The following is a 12,496-nucleotide window of genomic DNA, read 5'->3' on the forward strand; positions in this document are numbered from 1 at the left end:
AAAATATAACTTCTCTAAAGGTTGTGCAAAATTCTTTGATTTCAATGGAATGCTTTACTAAAATTTCATGAAATGCAAGCAAAATGACTATTCATAGGCTTCCCTTGTCTTTATAATATGATAGTAACAACCAGAAAAAACAAAGACATGAATAAAAACCTGTCCAAAATGAATTTAACTTATTATGAATCAACAATATATTGAAAATAAAGTTTAGTTCCATAGTAATTTTCCCTAAACATCTAAATGTGATTGGGGTTGGCTTCCAACTGAAAATTATATGAGTGCTTTGGTCAGAAATATGGGATAATATTAGTCCTAATATAAAATAATACACGGCAGTCCCACATGCAAATATTTTAGTTAGTCCACACATTTATTCAGTGATCATATCTGATGAGTTATGTGAGAAATTCAAATTTTCCTTTAAAAAAAGGGTGGGCAAAATATAGACTTCCATTTCTTACTGAATCACAACCCCTAGAAGCTTAGACAATCTGCTAAATGTAGTTCAAACATGTGGTGGACCTCATGTTTCCTCCTCTTAATCTAAAACATCCTCTAGCCTGCATATATTTTTCTAATTTATTCATTTATCTGTCATGATTGAGTCAATATTCTTTAAAATATCACTTTGCATATATAACTTCTCCATAGCAATGTCACAAGAAGATGGGATAAAATTAGTTTCTCTTGTCTCATGATATGAACCAATGCATTCAAATGGCAACAAACCATATGCTAAATTGCAAGAAGCAGTCTTAATAATTAGGATTTCAGTTAAACCTGAGAATCAACTTCTTGATGGTACCAGCTATATTGGACAGTAAACAAACAGACCTTAATGGTAGTGGGCTGTCATCCACTAAGGAGATGGTCACCTGCCACAATACAATTGACTGGAGAAAGTTGGGAGTTGCTACAGATTTGGGAATCACTAGCTTGGAAAGGGATGCTACAATAAGCGATGGTTAATGATGACTATGAAATGGCTTTTATATGCTAAAGTCAACATTAAGAGGAGAGAACAGAGAAGCAGCTTCCCAGCAGATTCCATCAAAATATAAGAACCTTGTAAGCTTGGTATTTGTTTACTTTGATCGGCAGAGTAAGCTTACTAATAGGTGGCATCTTTGATTCCTTGGGATGCTTTGAACCACTGGGAACAATATTCACATGGGATGTTTTAAACCCGGAGCTTTCAAAACGAATGCCAGATCATCAGGAGCAGAGAGCGGAGGCGCGATCAGCACCATGGACAGTGGCCTGTCTACTCAGTCTCCCCCTGCGAGAGAGTTGCCTTCTTCTTCTTCTTCCGCTTTCGGCATCTCTGCCCAATTTTAACTCTTCCCAGCCATATATTATAGGGCGTTGGCGTAGTCAAAGACTACACCCCCGCCCCCAACAACCATGGGTGGGTGTCTGTGTCTCACTGGCCGTGAGACCCTCCCAAACTGCCCCAGTCTAGGGATATATTTGTCTTTGGGCTTCCAAAGGAGGCGAAGAATGAAGAAGCTTGGATTATTCTCACCACTTCCGGCTCACGCCTTGCCTGGAACCACCCTACCCCCCCCCCGCCCCCACAACTCCTAATTTTCTGGCCTTGGGCTCCTCAGGCTTTAAACACGGGGGAAGCCCAGCGAGGAGGAAGGAAAAGTCAAACAAAGGAATCCTCCGTTGTCTCCTGCCCGGTTAGATAGGAGAGCCCGGACACCGGACCGGGAGTTGCAAGGAAGGCAGATGGGAGAGGAGGAACTGAGAGGGAGATTAGGAGGGAAACACCCCACCTCCCATCGCTTCCCTTCCCTTCCCTTCCCCCGCTTTGCTCATTTAAACACTGCGTATCTGCGATTCCCCAACACCGGGGGTGGGGTGGGGGACACACACCGGGACCATCTTCCCCCTCCACGGCCGAAGAAACAAGGCGCCTGCGCCATTAGTTCCGTCCTCCGTCCGGAATATACATGAACCGGCCAAACCGTCAGCTGCCCATCATATTGTATGTCTAACACCCACCCCACCTCGCCCTCCCCCACCGCACCCCGCTCCCCCCGCCGGCCACTGATGCAAAAGCTCGAAGCAGCGCTCCCCGATCGATTTCCACACAAAGCAATTTTAAAGGAGTGTGGGGGGGTGTTGGTATTGTACGGTTGGCACAAAAGCCAGAAAAAGGGGTAGGGGGATATCCCGGAGCGTGGATTCAATAATAATAATAATAATAATAATATTCCCCTCTCCCCTCCTCCTCGCTTCTTCCTCAGCTTGCATACCCTCTACCCATCTCTCCAGCATGCCTTTCCTCGGGGAAGGGGGAGGGGGGAAGGGAAGGGAAGGGAAGGAAAGGAAAGGCAATCTATGTATGATTTGACAAGCACTCACCTAAATCCGGCATGGAGCATGTACATTCTCGGCACTCCCGTGTTGGCATATTTGGGAGTGGTGAAGATATTGTCTTTTTTCAGGGACACGTAGCTGATCAAGGACAAAATCAAGAGAGCCACGCTGACCATCACTAGCCCCAGAACACTTACCACTCTGACCATCTTGCAGCTTCGCATACCTAGGGTGGGAGGGGGGAGAGAGAAGAGTGGGGGGGGGAGAGAAAGAGAGAGATGCCCTGGGTTGTGAGAGCTACATTGGAGATAACACACCCAGAAAGGAGGGATGGATGGAGCGGATGTGTGTGTGTGTGTGCGCGCTTGAATGTGTGTGTGTGTGTGTGTGTGTGTGTGTGTGTGTGTGTGTGGATATGGCTAAGAGCTAAGGAGGGGGAGGGAAAAAACACATGCAACTGAAGGATTAATGCACAGTGTACTGGCGCACAGATGCACATGAGCTCAGGCAAGTAATAATCATGATGAAATAATGCTGGTTAAGATCAGGAGTGTTCAAGAAAAAAATGGAAGACTTTTTTTTTTAGTGGCTCCAAAACAAGCTCTGCAAACTAATTGTCGGACAGCAAAATTAATCATGTAACAAACTACAGTAAACATTGCCTTTGTAGCAGGGGGAAAAATTTACGTTTGATCAATGTAGAAAAATTCCACAAGCTGACTATAAGCCATGTCATGACTGAATTGCTAAAATTACTCAGTGGATTTAAATGGATTAAGAACTACCGGAACCAACAAGTTGATTAGATGTTGGCAAAGAGCGGGTTAGGAACTTAAGGGACTTTAATATTCAGACAGCTCTTGTTTATAACATACCTAATATAAAAGTTACTGAAAAGAAGGAAGTCTGATGTTGCTATACCAGGTGATGATGGGATAGAGGTAAAGTAATTCATTGGAATTTCATCGGAATTTTTGCAAAAAATGAGGACTTGAAGATCAAAGCTGGAAAAAGAAATCTGTTACATCACCAATTGTGATGGAGTTTTTGGGGACAATACATAAAGGATTCCCTTGATATTTGGAAATTTAGAATTTATTGGACCTGAGCACCCTAATTCTACCAAAAAACCAAAACAAAACACCTCACCTTTGCTTGGAATTGTCTATATTCTCAGATCCTACTTTAATATGTCTTAAGTTCTTGGCTAGGATTTGAGTAAAGTCTCAACTAGTTTTTGTGAATCTAATTCTAGAGATCTAATATTAATTTAATATCATGTCTCCTCAAATGGTTGAGTTACAACTATTGCCAAATGGTTGCCAAGCTCAGAACTCAAACCAATAGCCTAATTTAACATCAATATTATAATATGTTGCACTACCTGGAAACAGCAGAAAAGAGAAAGAACTGAAGAAAATAACAAAATACAAAAACCTACAACTAGAAATAGAACGACTGTGGCAAAAGAAAGCAAAAGTAGTGCCAATAGTAATAGGTGCCTTGGGTGCAATCCTAAAACATTTGGAGCATCCTTTGAACACTATTGACCAAATCACTATCGGTCAATTGCAAAAGGCAGCTTTGCTTGGAACAAACATCAACATCTGCCTATCCCAGGTCATGGGAAGAATTTAACAGGTGGGCAGAAATGCCAAATCCAGTCTAAACAACTGGCTGACTGTGTGATCAGGCATAATAACAATGCAGTATGGGAATGGCAGCTTTGAAATAGCAGTAGGAGGATTGTTTTAAAATTTAAAAGAAAAAATGGATCCTGAAAGGAAGAGGAGAATGCTGCTTTCTTATGCAGGAAATTCCAGAATCCAGATAGATTGATAATGATGGATGATGGATGATGATGAAGATTGTCCAAAATAGTCCACATGAGATCCTAGAAAACTTTGGAGAGAAAGAAACTTTGGTGTCCCATTTTGACCACGTGACTGTGAGGATAGTGTGATGGTGTAGCCGTCACTTTTTCAGTGTCCTTATACCTTCAAACAGTCACTAAATGAATGGTTGTAGCCAAATTGTGGCCTACCTATAGTTTATAGCTATTGAAATTTATGACTGATTCTTACACCTAGTGGCTAAAGCAATAAACCTGTCTAACAGTAGTCAGCAGTATTAAGTATCTGGAGGTGCAGATAACTAACAATCTGAATTGGTCTCTCCACATGTCATCCTTAGTGAAGCTTGCAAACCAGTGTCTTCATTTCCTGCATTGGATGAGGAGAGCACATCTTTCTCCTTCTGTCCTGGCCACTTTTTACAGAGGCACAACGGAGAGCATTTTAACAGACTGCATCACTGGTGGCAGCAGTGCCTCAGATAGAAAGTCCATACAGAGAGTGGTAAGGACCGCTGAGAAGATTATAGGAAGCTCGCTTCCTGTTATTCAGGGTACTGCTTATAAGTGCTGTGTATTTAGAGTTCTGAGCATTGTTAAAGACCCCACACATCCACTTGATGGTCTGTTTCTGTTGCTCTCCCCTCTGGGAGGAGGTTTCAAAGCATTTCTAGCAGGACTACCAGATTCTGTAATGGCTTTGTTCCCTATGCCGTCCATTTGGTAGACTTGCAAGATATACATGTATACATCTGGACTAGACTGTGTTGTTTCTCTGTGTCATATAATATATGTGGGTACATGCATAATTTTGTATTTACTTATTTATATTTTTGACATGTTTATGTAATGTATATTGTATACCTTATATGCAATGAAATTTCATTTTAATGTTTGATGATCAGTGTACATTCAAATTGACAATAAAGATTCTATCCCCATTCCCAATTCCCATTCCATTCCACCTCATTCTATTCTGTTCTATGACAGCAGAAGCTCTGGCTGATCTCAGAGCTGTGCAAAGTTTCAAAAAGGTGTTTTGCTTCAATGATTCTTCATGTGAAACTCTTCATTGAAGGGCTTCAAGATGCAATATGTTCTACTTCTAAAAAGCAAAGTACATTGTTTTGGTTTGTGTTCTTTTGACAGCCTCCAACAGCATTTCCAGTAGTTAGAAGAAGCTTCTCTTCACTGTAGAAATATCTTGTGGATAATATTAGAGAGAGCCCTCGGGAGTGTCTTGAAATACCTCGAGAAGTCTGAACTTCAAGCAAATGAAGAGCACTTTTGTAGTATGAAGTATTTTACTGAACCAAACTGCTGAGAGAATAAACCTAATTTACCTAAATCTACCTATCCATAAACCTGGGCTGGAGTCTAATCTGGCTGAGGCAAAACCAAAATAATCAAAATGTTTTCAATGACCTCTGTAGGACAATTTGTTTCCCCAGTGCACTTTCTTGAATAAAGTTGCTGGAGTTCAAGTGAAAGTTATGAATGAATCCAATGTGGCATGTCACAAGTCAAGTAGAAAACACGAGAAGATTTGACACAGTATTTGTGGTCCCACCAAAGTAGCTTTAATTGATCCAACTCATTGCTGCTCTTCCCACAGTGCTTGCTCACCTGTAAAAGCCCACGCCTGGCCAGGCTTTCCCCTTCAAATGGAAGATTGGATGAGAGAAATCGTGGAGGGCGCCCCTTTCTTCCTATGTCATGTAATAAAGGAAATAATCTGGGCCTGGCCCAGGCATTTGCAAAACAGTCTGTTCCAAGGCCTTCTGGAATGCAAGCAATCATACTGCTGTCATACTTTTTCTGACAACCTGTAAACCGGCTTCCCAAAGTTAATTCACCGTAAGTGGCTTCCCATGTCAGACAAACTGTCTTCTCGCAGAGCTACATAAGAGCAGGACATTTCCAAGATGTTCCAATATGCTGCGCTGGTTTGAACACAGAAGGAAAAACTTTACAAGGTCATATGGACGATTGGCACAAGTTAAGAAAGTTTCCTCAGTAGCTCAGGTCTCTGTTCTCTTTGTCCCCTTTTTTTTTCTTGTTCATCCCATTTGAGGAGGGGAAGCCCCAGGACCACAGAGCTGTTGAGTCCTGCATTCCACTGTCTTGAATGCTGTCCTCCTGGGTTCTTTCAGAAACGATTCATGAAGCTTTTTATCCTTCTGGTTGTAAAATGTGATTGCAGTTACAGTGGGGTATGGGCAAGAGCAGCAGAGGTTTTGAAAGGAGAACTTTATAGCGAGTACTTAGAATGTGCCTTTAAAAAAAAAAAGGACGCATAGGCTCAGCCAATTTGATTGCTTCCCTGCTTAGCTCAGCTGGGGCATAAGAGCTGAATTACCCCTTATTTAGCCACCCCAGGGAAGATGGCTGTGGTGCTAAATTACTTATTTTATTCCATCTCCCTGGTTTCCTTTTCTTTCACCATAATGAAAGAAAGCAGAAATATTTAGGGGGGTGGGGGTGAAACCCTTCCACACGCACAATGGAATGGATCATCCAGATTTAGTCATGCTTTGGACAGGTATAGTAAAGCAATGTTCAGTAACACCAAGGCTTTTAATATGGAAATAACCAGGTAATTCAATCATGTGCACGCATGATCAAACCCCTCTAAGTTAATAGGGGCTCATTTCTTGTATGCAAACATATTGCTATATTAATAGAATGGGGGTGAAAAGTGCCAATTATATCTGATCCAGGCAACATAGAATAGATAGATAGATAGATAGATAGATAGATAGATAGATAGATAGATAGATAGATAGATAGATATAGATATAGATATAGATATAGATATAGATATAGATATAGATATAGATATAGATGAGAGATCTGAGGAGGTTTTACAGCTAGCACAAAATCCATGGCAAAAGTATGAAAGGTGCCAAATGTGTTGTGGACTCACAAAGAGGCCCATTATAGAATATAGAATACAATTTTCTTTTGTTTATATCAATGTACTCTAAACAAAATTAGGGTCGGGCCAACTCATTTAAAACCGGTGACTTGAGGAAGAGCACGGGGCTTAAATCTTTGTAACTGAATTGCAAGCAAAAAAGGCAAATGGTTGAAACCACAAAAGAAAAGCCTTTTTAAAAAATGGTATATAAAGAAACAGTGATTTGTGAATGGCACAAAAGTAGAAGTGTTTAGTTCTTCAGCCATTCTAGGTTTTGAAAAGTCCATGATGACTTTCAGTGGGTTTTTTTTTCTTAAGCCAGAACATCCATCTGATCAGGATGTACATCTACTAAATGGGCTGGAATTTAATCTTAGATTAAAGCTTTGATTAACCATTTGATACCTTTTGACCACGCAGAACTTCATCTTGCCAAAATGTAATAAAAATGTCTTTTAGCAGTTTAACTATATTGTAAATCATCTGCAAAAGCACAGATGCTTTGGATGTTGACTCTCATTGCCCTAATAAGCATAGTTTATGGCAGGAGATTCTGAGAGGAGTAGGAAAAAAAAATTATCTGGAAGGTTTTAGGCTACCTATTCCCCACTTTAACTATTGAATATATTTACTGAGGTTAGAAAAATAAGCAGGCGATGTCCTAATCTCATAACCTGAGATCCCAGTTGAGGTCGCAGAGAACTTCCAGCATTGCTATTAAACTGTAGTTTTAAATGTGATATAAGAGGAAAATGATTTGGATTTCTTTAGAATTTGCAATGCAAGGGTTGGATCTAGCAAAAGGACTCAGGCTAAGACTGACTCAGGACAGGGGTGTCAAACTTACATTGTCATGTGAGTGACTTTTTCTCTCTAATGCTAATCGGGCATGGGCTTGGCCAGTGCATGATGCATCTGGCCCATGGGCCGCGAGTTTGACAGCCCCGGTCTAGGAGTTGTTCAATCTAAATCCCGAGAAGGTGTGTGTGTAGCTGGATTCAAGAGATGGCTCATGTTTAGCACTTGAAGGCAAGATAAGAAGCAATGGATGGAAACTCATCAAGGAGAGAAGCAACTTAGAACTAAGGAGAAATTTCCTGACAGTTAGAACAATTGATCAGTGGAACAACTTGCCTCCAGAAGTTGTGAATGCTCCGACACTGGAAGTTTTTAAAGAAGAGATTGGACAACCATTTGCCTGAAATGGTGTAGGGTTTCCTGTTTCAGCAGGGGGTTGGATTAGAAGACCTCCAAAGTCCCTTCCAATGCTGTTATATTTAAGGGAGAGAATAATACCCTCTGCCTTCAAAGTGGTAATAAAACCTTCAGCTGATCAGGCCAGAATTGAGTAGAGGCGATCTCTGAAGTAACCCAGTCAGTCCCACACAGGGCTTTATAGGACTGCGCCAGCACTTTGAATTGAACCTGGAAGCAAATTACTAATCTGTGCCGTTCATGAAGCAAAGATGTAACATGTTCAGATCAGAGCTGGTATTCAGCGGGTTCTGACCAGTTCTGGAGAACCAGTAGCAGAAATTTTGAGTAGTTCAGAGAAGCGGCAAATACCACCCCTTACTGGCCCCACCTGCATCTCTCCTCTGCCTCCTGAGTCCCAGATGATTGGCTGGATCTTCTTTGGTTGCCCTGCACAGGAGAACGGAGCTGGAAAGCAGGTTAGTGGGTGGGGAGGGAATGGGGATTTTGCAGTATCCTTCCCCTGGAGTGGGGAGGGAATGGAGATTTTCCTTCCCCTGCCATGCCCACCAAGCCACGCCCACCAAGCCATGCCCACAGAACCGGTAGTGAAAAATGTTTGAATCCCACCACTGGTTCAGATCTAGCTGAGCATGCAACAGCCTGAACCATAACTGGAGCTTCTGAATGTTCTTCAAGGGCCGTCCCATGTACAGCGCATTGCAAGGAGTCTTTGACTTACAACCATTTGTTTAGTGACCATTTAAAGTTACAACAGCATTGAAAGAGTGACTTGTTTTCTGCACAACAGTTGCAAAATCTTCATGGGATCACCCTGTGCAACCTTCTGACAATCAAAATCAATGGGGAAACCAGATTCACTTAACAACCTTGTTCCTAACTTAACAACTGCAGTGTTTCACTTAACAACTGTGGCAAGGAAGGTGTTAAAATGAGAAAAACTCACTTAACTGTCTCCTTTAGCAACTGATTTTGGGCCCAATTGTGGTTGTAAGTCTATACCAGGGGTGGTTAACCTTTTTGGGCTCCTGTGCCAAAAATTGTGGGCGCACTAGCATGCATGCACTAGCATGCCAGCACCCAGAATGCAATGCGCCCCCCCACATCACCTGTGCATATGTGTCCAATCCCCCCTCCATGCCACCCCCTTACCTACACTGCACCTCACGGCTGGTTTGAGGCCTTTTTCGGTCTCCCAGAGGCTTGGAAAAAGCCTCTGCAAGGCTTTTCATCTGAAGAATAGGCCTGTTTTGTCACTTCCGATATAACAGGAAGTGACAAAATGGGCCTATTATTCATCCTGAAAAGCCTTGCAGAGGCTTTTCCCAAGCCTCTGGGCGGCTGAAAAAGGTCTCAAACCAGCTGAAAAATCAGGTGTGTCCATGCGCAGTGAGGTAAGTTTGCCTGCTTGTCTGCCAGCACAAATGGCTCTGCGTGCCACTTGTGGCATGCATGCCATAGGTTCGCCATCACGGGTCTATACAGTAATCCATATAGGAAGTGATCAGGGCTAGGAATAGTTCTAAATATTTACAGGATAATTTTTTTCCCCCTCTTACAACCAGTAAGTTATCTTGATGAATCTCTAGAAAACTAAGTACATGCTGATTATACCACTTGTAGCAGTGGTGGGATTCAAAAAGTTTTTACTACTGGTTCTGTGGGAGTCGCAGGGGAAGGGTACTGTAAAAGGATACTGCAAAATCCCCATTCCCTCCACACTCTGGGGGAAGGATACTGCAAAATCCCCATTCCCTCATCCCACCTGGGGGAAGGATACTGTAAAATCCCCATTCCCTCCCCACCCCCACTAACCTGCTTTCCAGCTCTGTTTTTCACCTCACTAACCTGCTTTGCAGCTGGGTCTTCTTTGGTTGCAGGGCAACCAAAGAAGGCCCAGCCAATCAGCTGGGACTCGGGAGGCAGAGAATAGATGGCGGCGGGGGCAGTCAGAGGTGGTATTTGCTGGTTCTCTGAACTACTCAAAATTTCTACTACGGTTCTCCAGAATTGGTCAGAACCCACTGAATACTACCTCTGACTTTTAGAGACACCTATAGGTAATCCTAGGGCTGTGGGTGATATTGAGAAGCTGAAATACATCCTGGAGAAAGGCCATGACAGACTGCTTCCAGGGTTATGGTTAAGAAAACTACATGGAGAGGTAGAAATCAAACTTATCTTAAATCTTCAATTTCCATCGAATGAATACACATTGATTCATCATATTTAAGAACCACCCACCTCCTTCAAAGGGGGACTCTGGGGAATGTAAAATACAATATTGCTTCAATTTTAATAAATGCATTGTATTCAAGTACACCTATACTTGTGTTTTACCCTGGGTTTGGTGACCTTTTGCAAAAATTCTGAAATGTCCCACAAGAGCCACTTGCCACCCTGGGAGGGGGGGGGGCAAGGAAAGTGGGGGACTCAACAATATGGTAAGCCACAAACACAAAGTAAAGCACAACACAAAGGTCTACAGAGATGCTTTGTCATCCAGGGCATGGTTGTCCCGAAGGTGGTTTTTCAAGAGGCAACTGGAGAGCTGAAGAAGCTTCTTGGATGAGAAGTGACACGTCTTCAAAGAAAAAGCAGATAACAGATAATCAGAGTTGGAAGGGACCTTGTAGTCATCTAGTCCAGGGGTCACCAACCAGTGGGCCGGGGACCACTGGTGGTCTGTGAGAAAATTTGGGTGGTCCACAGAGAAATGTTCCTCCCAAAGCATCTCCCCCCCAAAAAGCAATTAATCCAGGCTGTGTGGGAACACAAGGCTGTACCGCCCACATGACCCGCGGGAACACAAAGCTTGCGTCGCTTGCATTGTGAACAACATGAGATAGTGAGGGGAGAGGGGAGAGGGGAGAGGGTGGAGGAGGGGAACTTGCTTCACTTGCCCCATGTGCCTCGCCTGGCTACCGGGCTGCTTCTTTCCACTTCTTTCTTCTGCTTTTGGCTGCATGCAAGGACGGCAGCAAAAGTCTTTCTTTTTCTCCCCCAAACTCTGCCAGAAATGAGTCTTTGGGACCCTGCAAGGCGTCCTGCTCCATGAGGCTGCGCCATTCTGGCAGAGTTTGGGGGAGAGAAAGAAAGATTCCTGCTGCTTCTGCTGCTTTCTTGCATGAAGTCAAAAGTCGTCTCCCCCCCCCATCTGAGAATGGAGCTGGACACAGTATCCTGCAATCCCAAACAAAGAACGATTGATCGGTAGGAAAACGGGGTGTGGAATTTTCCTGCAGACTTTTTTGGGGATTTTCTCAGGGAATCTGGTCCGAGGGATTTAAAATTATGAGTTTGGTGGTTCCTCAGGTCCAAAAGGTTGGCAACCCCTGATCTAGTTCAATTCCCTGCCCAAGCAGGAGAGTCTACACCATTTTTGACAGATCCAATCTCTTTTTCAAAGTCTCAAGTGATGACAAAGTCCAGTTGCCTCTTGAAAAAGCATCTTTAGGACTTGGAAATTAAAGCTAATCATGTTAATGTTGTGAGATTTTTAGCTGACCTGATTATACATGCGGGGCCAATGCAAAGCACTTTCATTTCCCACTGAGTGTTGTTGTGAAATCCTCTTCAGTGTTAGTTTGAGCCGGATTGCTCTGTACATCTGGGGGGTATTGGTGGACTCACTGGGATGCATCCAACAGGAAACTTGGAGAAAAACAGATTTGCACACATGATGTGCAAATGGGCCCCTTGTCAGTCAACAGGAATGCTGATTTACCAGCAGTTTATCAGGTACTTGGGAATCCAGAGTGCAGCAGCAGAAGGAAACAACAATCAACAACTTAATAGCCAGCCAACAACACCCTGATTAGCAACTAAAAGTTGCACACAACCAGACACCATATAAATACAATGAATAGAACAGTTCTCTGCACATATTCTGGAGAGAGAGAGTAGTTCCCTTTTAATGGGCTCCAGCACGAACCCAAAAGCTTTGAAGAACAAACCTTTGGTCCAAGTGACTGATTCAGTTTGGATCCTGCACAGAAATATTCCTTGAGACAAGAGAGATTTCTTTGGAACAACACCTGTTGTGATGCAGGACAGTATCTTTTATAAACATAGAGGCATTCACATATTTTGTACTGTTTCAAAGGTATGGAAACATGACGAAGAGACTTTTGGAGAGATTTTACTCTCTTGTGCCAGACTGAATTAGGAACACC

General features: G+C 42.9%; 1 protein-coding gene across 1 annotated transcript in view; it reads right to left on the minus strand.

Annotated features, from left to right (window-relative positions):
- Positions 1–2,727, minus strand: part of ST8SIA3 (ST8 alpha-N-acetyl-neuraminide alpha-2,8-sialyltransferase 3) — a 28,069-nt gene extending 25,342 nt beyond the window's left edge. Inside the window, exon 1 of the mRNA XM_026714134.2 lies at positions 2,380–2,727. Within this exon, the coding sequence (XP_026569919.1) occupies positions 2,380–2,558 (179 nt within the window). The 5' untranslated portion in view covers positions 2,559–2,727. The remainder of the gene's footprint in view (positions 1–2,379) is intronic.
- Between the last annotated feature and the right edge of the window lie 9,769 nt (positions 2,728–12,496).

This window comes from Pseudonaja textilis, chromosome 2 (assembly GCF_049901715.1).
Source record: "Pseudonaja textilis isolate UNSWEBS1 chromosome 2, rPseTex1.2, whole genome shotgun sequence".
In the NCBI taxonomy this organism is placed as follows: domain Eukaryota; kingdom Metazoa; phylum Chordata; class Lepidosauria; order Squamata; family Elapidae; genus Pseudonaja; species Pseudonaja textilis.